This window comes from Sceloporus undulatus, chromosome 5 (assembly GCF_019175285.1).
Source record: "Sceloporus undulatus isolate JIND9_A2432 ecotype Alabama chromosome 5, SceUnd_v1.1, whole genome shotgun sequence".
In the NCBI taxonomy this organism is placed as follows: domain Eukaryota; kingdom Metazoa; phylum Chordata; class Lepidosauria; order Squamata; family Phrynosomatidae; genus Sceloporus; species Sceloporus undulatus.
In genome coordinates, this window is record NC_056526.1 from 24,410,800 (window position 1) to 24,432,015 (window position 21,216).

The 21,216-nt window shown below is 41.8% G+C and overlaps 1 protein-coding gene across 1 annotated transcript in view; it reads right to left on the reverse strand.

The window, feature by feature from the left end:
- CREB3L2 (cAMP responsive element binding protein 3 like 2) overlaps nucleotides 1-21,216 on the reverse strand; it is a 90,697-nt gene that overhangs the window by 12,798 nt on the left and 56,683 nt on the right. Inside the window, exons 3-8 of the mRNA XM_042467532.1 lie at nucleotides 16,233-16,405; nucleotides 13,155-13,242; nucleotides 10,149-10,330; nucleotides 7,688-7,834; nucleotides 6,781-6,839; nucleotides 2,103-2,171 (exon numbers count right to left, since the gene is read on the reverse strand). Of these exons, the coding sequence (XP_042323466.1) occupies nucleotides 2,103-2,171; nucleotides 6,781-6,839; nucleotides 7,688-7,834; nucleotides 10,149-10,330; nucleotides 13,155-13,242; nucleotides 16,233-16,405 (718 nt within the window). The remainder of the gene's footprint in view (nucleotides 1-2,102; nucleotides 2,172-6,780; nucleotides 6,840-7,687; nucleotides 7,835-10,148; nucleotides 10,331-13,154; nucleotides 13,243-16,232; nucleotides 16,406-21,216) is intronic.

A 21,216-nucleotide genomic window follows, 5' to 3' on the forward strand; every position in this document is an offset into this window, starting at 1 on the left:
GATTTTGCAGAATAGGTGTTATGTGGCTAGTCCTGGGGCATCCAGTGACTAACCTAGCTGCCATATTCTGCACTAATTGAAGCTTCCGGGTTTGGTACAAGGGTTGCCCCATGTAGAGCATGTTACAGAAAGTCAACCGAGAGGTCACCAGAGCATGTACCACCGTTTCAAGGTCCCCCCGGCCTAGGAAGGGTCACAGCTGGAGTATCAGCCGAAGCTGATAACAAGTGCTCCTGACTGTCGCATCCACCTGAGATGTGAGGTGGAGCGACGAGTCCAGAAGCACCCCCAGACTGCAAACTGAGTCCTTCAGGGGAAGCGTGACCCTCATTCAGGGCAGGTGGACAAATCTCCATTCCCAGGCCAGGGGAGCCTATCACGAGTACTTCCGTTTTCTCTGGATTCAAGCTGAGTCTGTTTTCCCTCATCCAGCCCATTACTGACTCCAGACAGGCATCTAGAGGAGAGATGCCATCCCTGGTCACTGCATCAGTTGGAGACACAGAGAAACATACTGTATTTGGGTGTCATCAGCGTACTGATAACACAGCGCCCCGTGTCTCCAGATGATCCGGATGAATTAGCAGTGTTTTGCCCCTCATCATCACAATATTCCCTTGCAAGGGCCACCTAGGCTATTCTTAAATCTTGGGTCCCAACCAGGCTCTCAAAAAAACAGTTCAGCAGGGCAATGGGGAGGGAAGTCGCCCAGGAGAAGGGTGATGAGCAAGACAGAAATCAACAGATGCAAGAACATTTAAGCTACCCTTCAACCTGACAATTTCCCCTTACAAATACTTCCTCTGCCCCCACATTACTTTAGCAAACATAGGTATGGGAACCCATGCTTGCTATGGTAACACCGAGTTCTGCCTTTAGCACACAAGTTGTGTGTGGGAGACAACGAACTCTGGGACTGCCTCTGCGATGTGAGATCCAGAGATTAGAAACAATGCTTGCCATCCAATTAGTAATACATGCTGACTGCCAGTCAAACTCTAAAAACACTTCAAGGCCTTTTTATCATCAAAAGGATATCCCCCATCACTACCACTTCACTGCTATCACTTTCATCTGAGAAATGCACGACTGCATTCTGTTATCTAGGTGCTTTTAAAATATATGCCAAGTTCACTCTCTACTCCTAAGTCTGTCACAGTGCAGAAAGCTGACAAAACTCACACATAATCAAAAGCAAAGCCATCCTGATGGAATTTACTCATTCCTGACACTCCTCATATCAGAATGACAGGATCCTGTCTAGCTGCCCCTTCTTTAGTGTCCCACTGCATTGGCCACCTATGCCGTAAGGAGTAGTAGTGTGTGCCACACTCTATTATAAAAAAATATTTCTATGCCACAATTTGAATTTCATAAAAGATTCAAATATTTTTGTAAAAGCTAATCCCTAGTTTAAAAAAAAAACTTTAAAAATAACTCATTACAAAACTACAGAGCAACTCCTCGTATTTATTGATTTGGTGTTTTGATATTAGTAACATTTGGTTTGCATTTGTTGTTGGCCATTCTGATCATTCCTTGGAAAGCTGATAAAAGCTAGATCTTTAAAAGGACAATTAAAAAGCCAATGTAATGTAGTGGTTGGACCCAATACTGGGAAATTTTGGGCATAAATTCAGATGCTAATCCCAACTACAACAGAACCAGTGAAGCAACAGGATTTACGTGTGTCCACATATTCAGAAATTGATAAAATGGAACTACATTAGCTGGCAACAGCATTTTGGCCTTAGTTTCCCATCCCCAGTGAGACATGAAGCTCACTGGATAACTTCAGGATAATCAATTTCTTGGAATAATCTATCTCATAGGGATGTTGTGACAATAAAATGGCAGGGGGGGGGAATAAGCATATACATCAATTTAGGCTGTACTCTTCTCCTTGGTGATTTTTAAAAATCAACAGAAGAAGGGGTTTCGTGTTCCCTATTAGGGAGCTTGACATTCCAATACCAATTCAAAATTGTACTCATGCAAGCTTGTGCCAACTGGTTAGTCAATCCTGTTGTTAAATATAGTTCAGGAAGAAAGACCTGGGCTGGGGGAATTTAATACCTTTCTCGGCAATTTTATAGTCTTACCTGTTTGTGTTCTCCAGCACTTCCACTTTCTTGCGAAGTTCACTGTTCTCATTTGAGCAGGTCTCAACCCTAGGAAATTAAACAGGAAGAGGTCTCAGTTTGGACTGACCAACAAAACATGGAATTTGCTTCCCAGGCTGTTAGACAAAAAAGATTTGCCACCAGCCCTTTCTTCTAAGTGGGAATGAAATCTTATTTCACAAGCTCATTGCACTCCAGTTTGTGGTCATAGCATGGGTACTGCTTACAATGACAGCTCTACAACATTACCTCAGAGAGCCTGGGAAGTGTGACATATTTTCCTCTACTCCCAGAATCACCCAGCTATCCTCAGAGTTTAGGAATCTAAAATAGGAGTCTTTAAAAAGTTGGAAGACGTTCCAGAGGATGAAGGAAGTTGTTGTTAACTGCCTTTCAGTCATCCTCAGCTCATGGTAACTCTATGAATGAGACATCTGCAAGATCCACCCATCTCCATCCTCAACCACATTCAGGCCCGTGACTGCCCTGATTGAGTCTAACCATCTGGAATGGGCCTTCGTCTTTTTCTACTGCCTTCTACCTTTCCTAACATTATTCCCTTTTCTAATGAGTCATGCCTTCTCATGATGTGGCCAAAATATAACAGCCTCAATTTGAACATCCTGGACAACTCTCCAGGGAGAGTTCAGGCTTCACCTGTTCTACGACACAATTGTTGGTCTTTCTGGCCATTCGTGATATCCTCAGCTCTCTTCTCCAACATCACATCTCAAATGAGTTGATCTTCTTTCTATCCACTTTCCTCACTGTCCAGCTCTCACATCCTTACATGGTGATGGGGGACATAATGAATCAGTTTGCACTTTCTAGTTCTTGTCTACTGAAGGTAATAGAAATCTTAAAAAGGACAGGTTGCTTACCTGTAACTGTAGTTCTTCGAGCAGTCATTTGCGAATCCACACAAATGGGTTATTCTAGGCCTGCACAGCATTTCTGGATTCTACTGGAATTGCTAGAGAAGACTTTTTGGCAGTAGCTCTGCCTACCTTCTATATAGACAGGATGTCTTCCTGCCCTTTCTCAGTTCCAAAAGGTCTGCCGTAAGAGCAGACAAGGAAGAGAGAAGGACACGACAGAAGAGAGGATGGGCGGGATTTGTGTGGATTCACAGATGACTACTCGAAAAACTACAGTTACAGGTAAGCAACCTGTCCTTCTTCTTTGTGGTCTCTGCGAAGCACACAAATGGGTTAGACTGGCAAGCTTGTTCCTCTGTGGAGGAGGGAGTGTCCTGGAAATAAATAAATTATTAAACCAGGAAAACTGTGAGTGTCAGTTATTTGACAGGTGCCAACTAACCTTAGTGCATTCTGGAAAGGAGAACAGCTCTGCCAAAGGCAGCTTCACGTTGGTGTCCAGTATCAAGTCTGTAGTTCTTGATAAAGGACAGAAGTTGTGACCATACCACAGCCTTGCAAATGTCCTCCAAGGGAATTCCGGAGAGGAACGCTGAAGATGAAGCTACTGTCTTGGTGGAGTGGGCTCAAATTCAAGCAGGCAGAGTCTTCCCAAAAAAATCTCATAAGAGAGAAGGAATGTGGAAGTCTCCCATTTGGAGAAACATTGAGGTGTGCCTGGAAGCCCCATTCTGGAGTTGGAGTAGCAGACAAAAAGTCTGGGGAACGACGAGAGGATGCAGTCCTGTCGAGGTAGAAAGCTAGCGCCTGCCTGACATCCGAGGGAGTGGAACCGATGCTCGACGTCGGTGGTCGGGTTCGGGGCTAGCAGTGGGAGAATGGTGTCTTGACTGAGATGAAAGGTGGACACGACCTTTGGTACAAAGGAAATGTCCAGACGGAGCTCAACCTTGTTCTTAAAAAATTTGAGGTACGTGAGTTTGTACAGAGGGCACAAAGTTCACTGGCCCAGCATGCTGAGGTGATGGCTACCAAGAAGGCTATCTTCCAGGTGAGGAACCTGAGGTCACAGGAAGCCAGAGTTTCAAAGGGTGAGGTAGCGAGTTCTGCCAAGATGAGCTGGAGGTCCCAAGTGGGGATAGGGATCACTGCCGGCAGTCTCAGATTGGCAAGACTCTTGAAGAATTTCTTCATGAGTGGGTCAATGAAGAAGGATGGGCGGCCAGAGAATTGGTAGCAGGTACAGATGGCTGCAAGGTAGCATTTTAGGGACAAAATGGAAAGTCCAGATGCTGTGAGGTGGTGGAGGAAGTCCAAAACAACGGAGACATTGACTTCCAAAGAGGTGAGCCCTGTTGAGGACAGAAAAGTCAAAAATTTAGCCCACTTAAGGGCATAAGAGTGCTGGGTGGAAGGCTTTCGAGAAGGCAGGATGATTTCTCGGACCAGTACCGAGAGTTGAGTCAAGGCTGGATCCTCCACACCACAAGACAGAGAGTGTCCACATCGGGGTGGCGAACCCGATCGTCGTGAAGGATCAAGAGGTCAGGATGGAGCGGTAGAGGCTGGAATTGGTTGTTGGAGAGATGAAGGAGGGGGGCGAGCCACGGCTGTCTCGGCCACCAAGGGGTGATCAGGATCGCATCTGATCTGTCAGAGTGCTAGGGTTCAGACAAGGAATGCAGAAAGGTGTCTGGTCGGGCCCAGGAGTCGGGACGAGGAGACAACTGAGGTTGAGGTGTTGGTTGGGTGCACGGTACCGAGCCCAATTCAGTGTCAGCGGGCTGGCCAGGCGTGTCGGTAAGGGACCGGTGGTCGGAGTCCAGACAGGGACGGGACTTCTTTCCTGAATGATGGGATGAGTCTCAAGATTTGTGCTTTCTCTTCTCCGGTTTGGAGTCTGAGGACCTTTTCCTCTTTGTCGAGGATGGGTGGCCAGCCACATCCTGATCCGAAGACCTCTGTTTGTCTGGGTTTGGTGACCCAGAAACCTCTGGAGAGGGTTTGCCCTCGGCAGCAGTAGCCTTGGCAGGGACCCCTGAAGCCAGAGATGGAGCTTGCCCTTGGCGGTCGCAGCCTTGGCAGAGGTACTCTAGAGGTGGAGGGAGGCTTCAGAATTTGCATGTAGAGCATGGATCTCAGGCGCATCTCCCTATTCTTCTTGGCCTGTGGAGGGAAGGCCATGCAGTGAGGGCAAGAAGCAGGGACATGGCCTTCACCCAGGCAGAGGAGGCACAAGGAGTGACCGTCAAGTGCCGGGATGTTCGTCCCACATTCAGTGCACTTTTTAAAAGAGTGCGCAGACATCTTTAGACCAAAGCCAAGGGACGAAGAGAAAGAATTGTCAAGAAGTCCGAGTGTTACCATTAATCAGAGTCCAAAACCAAGTCCAAATCGCAATCCAAAAAGTAGTCAGAGTCAAACAAAGTCAGAGCAAATGCAGGAAACAAAAGCAAAAGCTAAGGAAGGAGCAATTCTAAGAGAGGTTCCTAAGCTGCTCATGCAGCGGACAAAAGGAACTGAGAAAGGGTGGGAAGACATCCTGCCTATATAGAGGGTGGGCAGAGCTACCGCCAAAAAGTCTTCCCTAGCGATTTCAGTAAGATCCAGAAATGCTGCGCAGGCACAAAATAACCCATTTGTGTGCTTCGCAGAGACCACGAAGAAGAAGTTATTTTTCTCAACTTTTACTTACCTCCATGTCTTTGAATAAACAGCATAGAACCATAGAAATGGAAGAGACCACAAGAGCCATCCACTCCAATTCCCTGCCATGCAGGAAATCTCAATTCAAGCACCCCGACAAATGCCCATCCAGCCTCTGTTTAAAAATCTTCAAAGGAGGAAATTCCACCACTCTGGGAGGGAGTGTATGCCAATGCTGAACAGCTCTTACTATTCAGATGTTTCTCCTAATGTTGAGGTGAAAACTCTTTTCCTGCAGTTTGAATCCATTGCTCCAGGTCCTATTCTGTGAAGCAGCAGAATACAAGCTTGCTCCATCCTCATTATGACGCCCCTTCAAATATTTAAACAAGGCTATCATAACATCTCTTAACCATCTCTTCTCCAGGCTAAACATACCCTGCTCCCTAAGTCCTTCCTCATAAGGCATGGTTTCCAGACCCTTCACCATTTTGGTTGCCTTCCTCTGGACATGCTCCAGCTTGTCAACATCCTTTTTGAATTGTCATCCGAGTATCACCTCTAAGGGCTTTTGTGTCAATGACAGAATGCCTTACCACCCATTATAGCCACTAGAGGGCATGACACACCATATACACACATACACCTCAAAGTCCCCTTGCAGGCAAAGCAACTACTACAGTCGGCCCTTCTTATACACGGATTTTTATACACGGATTTAAGCATACATGGTTTGAAAATGTTCCAAAAAAGTATAAATTTACCTTGATGTTCCATTTTTTATTAGGGACACCATTTTGCTATGTCATTATACTTAATGGGACTTGAGCATACACGGATTTTGTTATACACGGGGGATCTTGGAACCAAACCCCAGCGTATAACAAGGATCCACTGTATTGTCTTAAAATAATCACTGGCACCAGCTCTCCAGGACCTCAACTCAAGTGAGCTTTCATGGCATCCCAGAGAGACCCAGAGATGAATCAGAGATGTCAGGGGATGGACTTGGCTTTTTCTGCATAAAAATCAGCTAGTCTATCACTGAGTCATATACAGGCTCTTCCATTTCCATCTGTCTTTTCACAACCTTCCTTGCAGTCTGATTATATGACTTATTCTGGCAAGCTTACTTTTTTTCCAGACTGTCCATATATTCTTTCTTTTTCCTCCTGCTCTCTTGGGCAGAAATCTGCAAGTGAAAGCAAGAAACCATTTTACACCTGGTAGAAACTTCAATAATTGCAAGTAAAACAACAACAGCACTAGAAAATGAATACAACTCCAACCATGGTGTCCCTACCTGTTTTTAAGAACACTGTTCCTAATTTTTTAAAAATCCTAATACAGGTAGTATCTGTTTTTAGCATTTAAATCAGCATATATTTTGCATATAAATAGATTGACCATATTGGAATGGGAAGGCATACTCTCTTTGTCAAATGTGATATTAGGGCAGCCTCCTCAAACCTTCCACAACTCACAGGTCTTGTACTGGAACACACATTTAGTATTTTTGTACTCTTCTGTTTGATGTTATGAGATTCTTTGAGCATAGCTTTCCATGGGATGTAATGACAGCATAGTTTTATGGTACGGGGAAGAAAAGAGGACAAGCATTACCATTGGACGCAGCTTCATCTGAACTTGAAAAGGTTACTTTTTAGGACTACAAGTCTCAGAATTCCCCACTAGCTGGCCTGAGAGAATCTAAGAGCTGTAGTCCAAAACCTTTTTTCAAAGTTCCTATCTTGTTCAAGGACTCTAAGCTCTCTGCTCCACAGCTGGAAATAAGAGGCACTAGTTGGCACATTGAGCCACTGCAGAGTATTAATTTGAGTGTTGGACTAGGAGTCCAGGAGAAAGGATTAAAAATACCTGCTCAGACATGGAAAGCCACTTGAAACCCTGAGCAAGTCACAATATCTCAGCCTCAGAGGAAGACAACTTCCTCTGAATAAATCTTGCCATGAAAATCCTATGATAGGACCTTCACTTGAAGGCACATAGCAACAGCAAAGTTGGTTAATGACAACATACCTTGTTCTTGATTTTCCTCCTAATCTTCTTCAGTGCTTTCTCTTCAGCTTTCGTGAGGGGCAGTTTTGTAGGGACAGGATACCCTTCTGCTATCAATGTCCTTTTTTCTTCCTCTGTCAAGATCAGAGGACCTGTTCCCTGCAGTTTCTAAAAATGCCACAGAGGTGGGGGGAAATTAAAAATGTATCTTACAGAAAAGATTGAGTCTCCCTTATCCGAAATGCTTGGGACCAGAAGCATTTTAGATTTCAGACTTTGGGGGATTTTGGAATATTTGCATATATATAATGAGATATCTTGAAGATGGGATCCAAGTTTAAACATTAAATTCATGTTGTAGATACACCTTATAAACATACCCTGAAGATAATTTTATACATAATATTTTTTAAAAATTTGGTGCATGAAACAAAGTTTGTGTACACTGAACCATCAGAAACCAAAGGTGTCACTATCTCAGCCTTCCATGTGGACAATTTTGGAGTATTTCAGATTTCAGAATTCTGGATAAGGGATACTCATCCTGTACAAAAAGTGCAATCTTAAAATAAAAAGCTTCTACAGTCAAGACAAGTTCTGCCATTATATATGCATGCACATAGCTCCAGAAAACCGAGACCAAGATCCTATTCCTACGCTGGCATAGTTATGCCAACAGTGGCAGTTAAGACAATGGCAGCAAGAAAAAGGTGGCATAAGCTTCAAGGGAATGAGGTAAAATGCAGTGATGATGCAGGCTGACCCAACTGAAAGTCAAGTCTCTAAGAAAAGGGCAACTCATACTGGCATTCTTCTCATCCCATTGCTGCTGCCACCCCCCTGCACAAGTGCAAAGAGAAAAGCACTGCCCTTGTAATACTACAGCCACTATAGGATTCTGGCTAGAAAGCAGGCCTGTTCTCCAAAAGAATGTAGCTGCAGTTGAAATTATTCTTATTGAGGGCCGTCATCCAACTAAGCATATCTTGAAAACAGATTAAATCTGTTTTTTTATAAATAAAAAAAACCCAATCGTTTTAAAGAAAAAACAGACATTTATTACATTTTTAGATATGCATGCATACAGTAGATTATCATCAAAACTAGGCTGACAACTGTTACCCAGAGGACATTTTCTTCAACCATCCCCAGATTATCGAGGAAATGCGTCAGATAAGCGCACTGCCTGAATTTAAACAGTAGTAAAAACCAGTCTCTTCACAGGCCTATCCAGATAGTCTTTATATTATGACTTTTAAAATATGTATTGTTTGTAATATGTATTGGTTTTAATTGGTTTTATGTCTCTCATGTGTTGTTGCCTCACTCCATAGGAAGATATGCATAAGAAATAAATATTGTTATTGTTATAATTTTAGAAGAGGCATTTTTCCCCCTCAGGTAGGGATACGCTTAAGATGTGTCTTGCCATCCATTATTTTTTTTTAAAAAAATCAGCAATTAAAGCCCCTAATCAGGCTACTATTAGTCAATCAAACTATTTTAAATGAATTAATCTAACCAAATACTCAACTAAACATTGCAGCTCCCATAAATAGCCACTTCAAGTTTGACATTTACAACAATAAAATCGCCACACTAGCTTGGGGATTTTGGGAGTTGCGATGCAGAAAAAGTAACTTTTCCAAATTCTCAAAAACAGCCAAAATGCTGTAATGGACATTTGGGAAATGGGAAGCCTTTTTCTTGCTTATTTTGTTTCACTTTATTTGTTCCTTCCCTCTGGCTGTTTGAATCTTACAGGAACTTTCTATGCGCTACCTTTTAGGTCTCCTGATCCTGTCATTGCTAACTGCCCTAACTCCAGAACTAAACTCTTTGTGCAGTCAAATCCAGATTGATTGTATTGGTACTTCTCAGTCTCCAGTTACATCAGACTGCAACACCCATGCTGTCTGGAGATGCTGGGAGCTGTGGTCCAAACTATCTGGAAGGCTACTGGGCAAAAACACTAATCCTGTTTTATTTCCCATCTATCCTGCAAACAGATGGGCACCACTATGTGTTAAACTCCTGAACTGGTATAAACTGCAAGGGTGAAATGCATGGAAGACAGCTCCATGCATAGATAATTTTGAACAGCACAGAAAAGGTAAAATGCAAAGTCCCATTCAGCTGGAAATATTCATCAGTTGAACTGTACAAATCATCAGGTGTGCAAAATTGTTTTGCAAATGCAAGGCATCAAGAGGGAGGGCATTTTGTTTTACCCTCAGGTGTCAGTTGCCAGACTCAGGCATTTTAGATGCCAGTGCTTGGATTTTTGCATTCCTGAGCATAACTGGTTTCTATTAAAGCTCCAGATTTAATCTGCTTTAAAAAGCCAGACTTCAGAACGGAAATAGTTTATATTATATTTCTACTGAGGGAAGTTCTTGTTGTTATCACCCAAGATGCATGAAAAATCAAAAGCTCTACATTAAGAAAGAAGAGAAAGAGAAAAGAGACCACTGTCCCCTACATGTGGCGCTGTTAAGAGAGGGGAACTGGTGAGCGCTGAAGCCGAGCGTGATGTCACTTTGACAGTGGCTTGCAACTGGGTGGGACTTGATGGTGGAAGGGACCTGGCTGGGCTCTGCCCGCCCTCTGAATCACTGCCGTGGCTGCTGGGAGGGGTTGGAGGCATGTGCAGGGTATCCACCACTGCAAGAGAGACAAAACAGGGATAAAAGGAAAAACAGAAAGTTTGTCTTAAACATTAGAAACAGTGTTCAGATGTTAGCAACCTTATTCTCATGAACTATGGTTCATTAGATACAAAACGAGTCCCATCTGCCCACAATCTCCCTCCCACAGAGCTTGGAAACATTATTTTGTTTTTGGACTACTACTTCCAGAATTCCTCAGCCAGCATAGCCACTGACTGGGGGATTCTGGAAACGGAAGTTTTTTAAAAAGTGACACTCCCAAACCCTTTCCACTTTTTGTCACAAGCATGGTCGTGGGGGGAAATAGTGTGGTTTGTTCAACTATGGGTTTCCTCTGACAACTGAACCAGAGAACTGTGCTTTAAGCTCAAGCATGTCTAAACACAGTTTCTCTGTTTGGAAATCAAGGGAAATCAAACTAGAATATCTTTCTCAAAGTCAAGCACACGAAAGGAAGAAATGATGTAGGGAGCTTGTTACACCAGAACCATGCTACAGTGTGTGAACTCTAATGAAAAGCCAAAGAGTTTTAACTTTTTTTAAAGCCGATAATGAATCTATATGGTCCACATCCACGTAATATTCCAAATATGCATCACATGTACATAACATTGAAGCCAGGGCATACCTACAAGTAAAACAATAAAACCATTGTCATTATTGTAGCTTCCCTGTCCTCTCCCAGAAACCCTGAGAACCACATTTTTATGAATTCACTTTATTGTTTAGGCAGAGACTTACATTTTTAAAGTTTTATGAACATGCCAATAAATTTTCTGTTGATTTTAAATCATCCTAACTAGGAAAGATAAAGTTTAATAATGCATTTAAAAGTACATCCAGTTCTCTACTACCATCAATAGAAAAAATGTCAAGGTGGCAGCTACAGATAGTACAGGACCAATAAGAAGAACTTGTATATCAATGAGTCTTATATTCTTAGGAAAACTCAGTAAGAAGAGCAGAATGCCATACACCAGTTATCCTGCCCTGATCATGGCTTAGTATCCTGCTTTTGTTAGTCAATATTAAGAAAGAGTTATTTGGGTCTGACATAATAAAGGAACTTTAACTGAATGTAAGCTAGGATCTTTAAGCTGAAACTGCTGGGTGAGGAAGAATCACTTCTCCATGGCATAGGTACACATGTACACATCCAAACAAGAGCAGTACCATGGTTGTGGTGCCTCAAGGTATCTGAAAAAGCAGCTTTTCTAAGCTCTAATCTTTGCCTCTGAAAAGAACCCACTGTTTACTCCCCACTGCCTTTTTGCTGTGCTGCCATTTCCTCTTCATCTGCCTTACCCATGCATGTGAACAATGACAAAAATAACCAGGAAACAGCCCCACGGCTAGGTAAGATGAGGCAGTTGCCCCAAGTTAATAGCTGGTGCAGACAGTTCAGCAGCCCCAAGTCATTCCCCTTGACTGGAGGAAAGAACTATGGATTCCAAACACCTTGCCCTGAACTTCCTAAGTCAGTCTGCAGTCCTCAAATGAAATGGAGAACGTTTTCCCATCAGCATTATGGGGGTATCATTCAATTTCTGGTTAATCAGTTTCTATAGATCAGGTGTGGTCAGCTGTAGAAAGTTTAGAAGTGCATGGTAAGCCATCCCATCCAATGTTCAGCCGAAAACTGTTAACTGTACGTAACTCCCCTTCTGACTTCTGGGATTTTTTCAGGCATTGTGGAGGGCAGAAGGTGTCACTTCTGGAGGTCTCCGGGAGTGATACCTTTTTGGAGCCTCTGTTGTTTAGCGAGACACTTATATTTTACAAGTTTTATAAATATGCGAATGAATTCTCTGTTGATGGGGGTGCAGGCACTTCAAGGGACTTGATGGCAATAGCTATAGCAATAGCAAATACATATCTATATTGCTTATCAGTGCACTTAAGCACTCCCTGGTTTACAATGTGCAAGCTAATTGCCCCCAACAAGCTGGGTACTCATTTTAGCAACCAATGGAAGGATGCAAGGCTGAGTGGACCCTGGATCCTGGCCTGGGATTGAACTCACAGTCTTATGGCCACATTTGCCCCATTCCTTTTATACATGGAGTGGTGATATTGTCTTCCACTTGAATCAACAAAACATCTTGGCCTAGCCCAGTAATATAGCTACAGAGAAGGAGGGTAAAGAAAAAAGGGCATTGCTCTTCCAAATAAGAATTTTGTGCGCCCCTCCCCCCATGATTAAATTATCCTTTGATCCCCAAATTTCTAGCATAGCGGAGACTGAAACACTGAAAATCACTCACACCTAGTTCTTACATTTACTGCATTCACATTCCTTTTTGTACTTAGCCCCTTTTCTTCAGATGCCTAAGCTCTCTCTAAATGTTATCAGCTGAAGTTAATGCAGTGCTAGAAATGGGGGGAATGAGGGGAAATTTGTTTGGGGGGAAGTGCCCTCATTTCCCTCCAGCTCCCATATACTCAGAGCCATATACTCATAGCCTGGCCCTGGCAAGGAAGAACAGCAGTAGAAAACTCCAGTTACCATACACACTCCCTCAGGGCAACTGAGTACTTTGGGCCCAAAGGAAGTGTGTTAGTGAATGGACAGAGGTCATAGAGCTATGACACATTTTTGGCAATGAACCCCCAAACCTAGAGCTAGCACTGCTCCTTATCACCTTCAATTAACAGCTGAATTTTTAGCTTCTCTAATACACCAGCTTCTTTCCAAGTGCAACTTTCCCAGTTCCTGATTCTGAATGGTAATTATAAATCCCACTGTATTTCCCTTTTAGATGGAAGTGCACTCATTTGTTATCCATAATATGTCAGGAAATTAATGATAAATGACAAACCTTCCTTAGAAGAAAGGTTGAGGAACTGATCCACTTCGTGTGGCTCCAGTTTGATCTCCGGAAGAGATTTGTGACTCAGCGGTTTAGCCTGAAGGACAAAGAGTTGAAAAAGAAATCAAGCTTCTAGGCATCAGTTGTTTTATTAAGGAAAAGGTCATACTGCCTAGATATCAGTCCCTTGGAGTTATTATAAGCCAATCAATCCAGATCTGTCATTTTTTATATGTGGCTATCTGTTTTGCCTGTGCTTGTTCTAAAAAAGGTTTAATTTAGGAAAAAATGTAAGTTTTTTTTCCCCTGTATGAGTACAAAAGTTATTGTAACTGCTCTATGGATATAAGTTTTATCTGAAGGATAGAATTCCCTCAGTAAGAATAAATTAACTTCTTCCCCACTGCCTATATCTATACAAGTCAGAGAGCGCTGGAAGATATCTTAAAAGGCATCAGTAGTACTATAGCTGAAGATATTTCCTACTGCTATATGTGACAGCTTTCCAGTGTAGATGCAGAATGTGGTGTTTTTGAACGCTGGTCTCCTAGAGTTCTACTCCAATATTCAAACCACTACACCACGCCAGCTCTTGTTTTCTTGTTCTCTTTCAGTATAAGTGCAAAAGTGGAAGACATCAAAACAACTAACATAAAGGAATCAACAAATTGACTTTTGAGTATCAGACAATCCTGGGCCTAAATTTTATCCTCAAAGCCTCTTCTGTCTCTCAGCTCATATTACAGAAAACTCATTAATATTGTTACTTAAATGGTATATACTAGTTCCGGACTAGATCTATGTTGGAGGGATCTTTGTCTCAGGCATCCACTGGTATATGTGACAGTAATGCTCAGATATCACTTTGGGGGGGAACTGGTAATTCAAGTTTTCCACTAAAGAAGCTGATAATGAAATATCCCAAGCTGTGTCTATTATGCCTCTTTGAAGGGGATTAATCACACTTTGTTATATAAAGATTTTGTGGCATTTTATATTGCAGCAGTCTGACTAGTAGTAGCCCAAGGGTGGAAAAAAAAACATCATGATTATTCACAATATGTATATGGTATTAAAAGATCTGTCTCATATTATTTTGCTTGGTAAAGGAAAAGCCAAGCCATAAGCCTTTTATTCAAGTTGGCATCCATTTATTTAATATGTCAATGATGAAAATACAAATATTATGATTTCAGATAAATACAGAACAGAATGCTTGTACTTGCAGTGACAAGCAACAATTAACTTGTGTATTTTGTGTTGTTTCTGATTATGAACCTTGTATTAATAGTAAATTCAATCAATCAATATGAAGATATGAGATTTGAATACGAATTAGATTCATACTAATCTCATCTTTCTGTTATCTTTAATTGTTGTGCTGCACATGTTCCGGTAGAAAGGGTTCATTTTCATTTCGTACAATGTTTATAAAGATGCCATCTTAAAAACATTTCTTGTGATTAGAAAAGGATTTGCCTGGTTTCTACTTTTTCACTTTGTTAATCTCAATAAAGTTGATGACCATAATGGGAACATCTGCAGCACAACCTCGTTTATAAATGTGGAAAATATGGATCAGAGGTTGGACTAAAACTCCCATCAGAAATTTCCAGCATAATCATACGATGAAGTGAGCTGCAGACTGGTATCTGGAAGACCATAAGTCTACCATTTCCTGACCTATACAGAAATCATAAGACAGGGAGCAGTCCCATGTTTTTTCACTCCTGCATAGTGGCTACTTCTCACCCTCTGGTCATAGTGGCCAACAGACATGACTATGTACAGAGCAGAATTACCAAGAAGGAAATGTTCTGAAAGCATTACTGTCCTTTCTTGTTATACGCTTCTTCCTATGTCTTATCTTCCAGAGTTAAGTCACATTTTCCTGAAGAGTTACAAGTCATGGCTAAGGGCAACGTGAACTCCTTCCATCATCACTTCTCTCACCTCTTCATTGCAGAAAATGGAATTCTTTTGATATATCACTTCACTGAGCACAGATAACAATGGGATTGTTCCACACTATGCTTGCCATCCCAACTATGAAGGCTAGCAATGAAAAAGGAACTCTTCCTAAAACCTGGGCCTTTGAGAAATAGCATCCACCATCTGACAGGTCAGATTAGGCCAGCAGGTTGGAAGTCTTCTTCCCTGATCCAGGAGAAGGAAATAATAATTTTTATTTTATTGTGATTTGCATATGGTAAAGACAAATGCCCCAGAAATCTGGGATTGGCCAGGACTTCCTCTCACATGTCCCTATAACTTGCAGCAACAACATAGACATTGCTTTAAGTGCAAAACAGCCTAATTCTGACCCTTCAAAAACATGAAAATTAAATTGCTCTGGTCAATGGAAACTGGTAGCTTCCACATCAGTGAATCTGCTCTGAGGTTTTATCTGAACTTTCATGGCGCTATCCAGGATGCTAAATCCTACTCCTCAAATGGTTTCAGCATGCTGGACAACTCCTTCAAAGTTGTGGAAGCCATCAACTACTGGCATTTATCTAGAATTTATTCAAGGGGAAGAACTACTGCTAGATAATAGCACATGTTTTCCATGCAAAAAAAATCCCGATTCCAATCCCTGACATCTCCAAGTAAAAGGGTCAGGTGGCAGGTGACTGAGAACCAGTGTGATGTAGTGGCCTTTTGGCACTTATATTGGAAAATAGTAAGAGAACAAGAGCTGTTGTAGTATAGTGGTTTGAGCACTGAGCTAGGACTCTAGGACTCCAGCATTCAAATCCCCACTCTGCCATGGAAACCCACTGCATAACCTTGGGCAAGACATACTGTCTCAGCCTAAGAAGGCGGCCATACCAAACCACTTGTGACTAAATCTTGCAATGATAGGTTTGCCTTAGGATCATTGTAAGTTGAAAACAACTTTAAAGCACACAACAACAAGCAGCTGACTGGAAAAGACATATGGGACAGCAACTGTCAGAGTAGACAATCCCTGGACTAGATGGAGAAGCACTCTGTCCTAGGACGAAGCACTTCCTTAGGTTCACCATTATATAATACCATCATCAACTTGCTCATTGAATGATTGACTATGAAAATAAATGCTACCATGCCATTATCCTGTATCGGGGGCGCTTCCTCTTCCAGAGTTGTGGGAGTCGGGGTGGCAGTAAGGCTGATTGAAGGAGCAAGACCTGGTGCTTCTCCCACGGATGGTTCTGTCTTTACAGTAGTTGAAGTAACGTCTGAACCCAGGCACCAGTCTTCATTTTCCAGGTCAGCTAGAAGGTGAGCAAACACATGTATGAGGAATCAGCAGTCTTTCAACAGACAGATTTTCATAGAAACAAGGAAGGTGCAGAGGGAAAACAAAAGCAATTACAGCCAAGGACAAGAGACCTGGGGAGATACCATTTAACTCATTAAGCAAAGCTTTCTACCTCCCCTCCCAGGCTATTACTTCTCAGAGAATCCTGGGGCTTTAAACTGCAACCTAAACACAGCCCCCAGGTGGAGGCGGATTGGTTGAGGACAGAAAACTAGGTAATTACTGAAAGCTGTTACCAAAAGCTGCAAACAAGACTAAACAAGGCATTAGACAAAGCAGCTGGGGGTCCACACAAGACTATATGCTAACAGAACGTGTACCTTACTCCACCATTTCTATTGCTTTCTCATTGCTCCCAATACTGTATATGAATGGAAACCACTTTAAAAGCAAGACAGTTGTACTCTCTGATAATCAGGCTGGTTTTCTAATTGCATTCATCAACAAATGAATAGTATCATAGCTCCTGAGATCTTCCAACATTCTACTGTACATTATTACTGGTTGACTCATATGCTACATTTTTTCTTTTACAAAAACTATATAAAAATCAGTGTATTATAAACTCCTCCAGTTGGGTGTGCTTCAACTGTTTTGGATGACAACTTGCACCAGATGTAGCCAGAGTGACTAATGGTAAAGGACACTGGGGTCACAGTCCAACATATAGGAAAAGTGCCATATTGGGGAAGACTGTTTATCCGAATCCAGTCTAGTCCAGAATTCTGTTCACAAAGTTACCTGTGGGAAGCCCATGTGTCAAACAGGAGTACAACTGCATGCTCCATCTAAAATTTCCCAGTGTATCACCTCTGTTACTGAAAGCAATTTATACAGCCATCCTGACTAACAGCCATCAGTGGTCCAGTTCCCCCATGAATTCATCCAATCCCCTTTGGAAGCTAGCCCTGTTGGCAGCTGGTTCTGCATCTTGCAGCACTGAGTTCCACAGTAATTGTGTTGTGCGAAGAGATGCTTCCTTTTCTATATCTTGAATTTTCACCTTTCAGCTCCAGTTATTGATCCCATGGTCTATTACTATGAGAGAGGAAGAAATATTTTTATCCACCCATCTACTTTCTTCACAGTATGCATAACTGTCTACACCCATTTCATGCCTCACTTATTTTTCTAAGCTATACAGTTCTCTGTACATAGAAAGCAATAGATATATAGCTAAGCAGCTCAGATCTGTCTAAATTTTCCTCATAAGGGAGCTACTTCACTCCCTTGATCACTTCTCTTTGCCTTTTCTTTTCTTTTTTTTTTCTTTTGCATCTTTTCCAACTACAATACAGTTTTTCTTCCAGGATGCTTGAAAGTAGGAAATGAATTCTTCACCACTACAGGTCCCCAGCACATTAGATGAGGATAGATTGCCCCTGATGGTGGAAGTTCATTTGTGTTATTCAAAGCCAACAGCCACTGAAAGACCTTGTGTTAAAATGCATCACCGAAAAGCCATATCAAGGCAGTAGGTTTGTCGCTTTCTTAGCCAATAACTTCCCTTGATCAGGAACACAATACACAGAAAGTGATGAAATACCTTTGTCCAGGGTTTTCTCCAGGAGAGGAGACATTTATTGCAGCGGAATGCAATTACACAAAGTTTTAGCCACAAAAGCAGAGAGAAAACTAAATTCAAGAGCAAAATAATCTCTGTACTCCCCCCCCTTGTTACCAGACTCCTGCGCCAGCAGCCTTCAATTGAGCAACAGGGAGGGGGACATGTGTATATCTGATGCTAGTAATTACTTTGTGGTGTAATCTTAACCTTCCCTGCTGGCAAGAGAAGATGTAATTTGAATAATGATGGGCCAAGCCAAAAAGATTATGAGCAAAAATAAATATGTACACATCCTTCAATCAAATACTTCAAAACAGTAAGCCAGGCTCTGCCAAGAAGGATAACTGTATAACAAATGATAGCTATAATTTCTTTTAATATAGCCTCTATGTTTAAGAGATTCTTGACCCTTTAAAATATATATATAACTAGACAAATTTCTCGGAAGAGCCAGCCTTTCTGTATATCAAACACATGACAGTGAATACTAGAAAACTCTTGTCATTTGCTATTAACTTCCCTCCCTCAAGCTAAATTGCAATTGCCCCATGTGCATGATGCTTCATTATGAATATAGGGGTTGCCTTACATCAAGTCAGACTTGACCAGAGCTCCTGTCTCACTACACAATTATAGCACTATTATTCAACTTTAACTGCTATGGCAGCATTCTGTGGAATTCTGGAATTTCCAGTTTGCTGAGGGATTAGATTTCTCTAATTGACAGTTCTAAATATTTCTCCCTAAACTGCAAATCCCAGTATTTCATAGGATGGAACCAAGGTCCCTTTCATGCTACATAATTATGGTGCTATGATTCTACTTTAATTGGAAACCTGGGGTTAGTACAGGGCCCTTGGAATCCGATAGGGTTTGAGTGTTAGGTCCTCTGTGAATAATAAAATATGTGGATGCTCAAGTCCCATTAAATACAATGGCCTAATAAAATGGTTCCCCTTATATACATTGGCAAAATCTAGGTTTGCTTTTTGGAATTAGTGTATTTTAAAAATATTTTCAACCCATGGATGGTTGGATCTGTGGATAAAGAATTCATGGATAAAGAGGGCTGTCTGTTGAGGCACTAGATCTCTCTGGCTGGATATTCTAATACCCCTCCCAACATTACAAATGCCAATATTCCATAGGTTAGAGCCATGGCAGTTAAAGCAGAATCATAATGCTGTAATTGTGATATATGAAAGGGCCCCAATGAAACCTATGAGTTTACCATAGGTCAACAGGCAACTTGAAGAAATGCATGCACATGCACATGCACACACATAATGTAGTTATACACTGGCATGTGCCAAATTTTTTACAGATTTATGTCCTAGAGGTCTGCACCCCAAATCTTTTTAAGTGCTTAGCAATGAAAGCACTGATAGATCTCATTAGCCAGAAAAGGAAGTGTGTCATTTTTAAAAAAACAAAAAAACAATGTTCCAAATATACAAGCTGATAACCAGAATATAACATCTTGCTTTTGTTACCTTTTGTTAGTCACCTAACTTATCTTGTCCTTAGCTACAGCTTTTTTTTTCTCCTTGAAGCACACTGTTTTTGCTCTGTGTGCCATGCCTAACATCTTCAGATGATGAGCCACAGCAGAGATAAACATCTTTTTACTGTATCTGCAAGGCTAGCCTCATAGCTGAGTTCCCACCAGGTGAGAGGCAGCATTCATCTATAAAGAAACTAACTGTTGTCCAGAGACAGGGGTTCCTCTCCCACCCACCCTTTTCAGCTCTGGCTACTACCGCAGATAATGAAAGACAAGCTGTTTGCTTGCTCCCGACAAAGAAACAACTGTGCAGCAACCAAACACTGAAACCTTTTTTAGACCATCAGTGTGGAATGATTAAACAGAAAGGGGGGATGTGGGGAGGCAGAGTGCAAGAGGATGAGTGAAACAACCACTTTTAAACGCTCTCTTTGTTTTAAAGGATAGTCATTAACTCAACTGGCAAACCCAAAGCTCAGTGTTTGCAAGACCTTGCTTTCCACATCAGGGCTTATTCTTCATATGTGTGAACAGCTTCTGAATACATACACAGTGTCTTCCTCCTCATTTCAGCACTGTGTAACCACAGCATGTTTCTAGGACTAAGGGTCAAATTTCTAAATATATTGGAGTCTTGGAGTCTACCTCTGTACCCTTCAATGTTTCATGGACAAAAACTGGGACACACGTGGTCAAGCAACATTTAGAGTGTGGTCAAGATGTCCAGTAACATAGGTGATATCCACCTCAAAGACAAACAGGGGAACTGGGATGTGTCCCTATCTGGGACACAGATAGGCAAGCAACATCAGAGTGTGGTCAAGATGCCCAAAGATATTAATGAGGAAAAACATATAAAATACAAAAGGCTGCAGCAGTTTGCTTTGGCATGAACCTCGTGGGATGGGCAAGATCCCATTCCCTCCTCTCCCTGCAATGAGTTAATTGAGTGCAAACTATTTTTGTATTTGAATTAAGCATGCACCAACTGAAGTAAGCTGAGAATGTGGGAGGGAGTGGGGGAAGCGAGAGAAACTGGGACACTTTAAAAGCAGCTAGAAAAGTGGGATGGCAAAGGATTAATCAATTAATTAAGCCGCTCTGAAAATAAATAAATAAATAAACAAACAAACAAACAGGACTGTACCTGCCAAATAGTTGGAGAGATTTATTTTTAGAAATCTATGCACTAGAGATATTTGATTATAAAGTCAAGCAACGCTACACAAACATGTAGCTTTTTTAATTAAAGAAGGCATTCTCTGCTGTATGATGCCACCATGCCTTCACAGCCATGGCTAGCTTTCATTGTTACGTGAACTCATTTCTGCTTCCTCCATCCAATGAATGAATGGAACTGGCTTTCCTCATTTGGAGAATAGCAGTGAATGTAGTTCAGCAGACACCACCATTTCCCTCATTCCTCCTCTGAAAAATACAAACCCATATAATAATATGGTCACTGGCTCAACTGGAACTTGAGCCTCTGATCAAAAAGAAGGGCCTTTAGGGGTCCTCATGCTTCTTTGTGGGTTAGGAAGGGAATAAGGAGGGAATATACTATGGTCAGCAAAGTGGTGATGGCTGGTTTTGTCTCCAGCACCTTTTATATACACAGCTGTTATGTGCTTTCAAGGTGTTTCCAACTAATGGCAACCCTAAGGCAAACCCTAAGGGTTTTCTTGGAAAGATT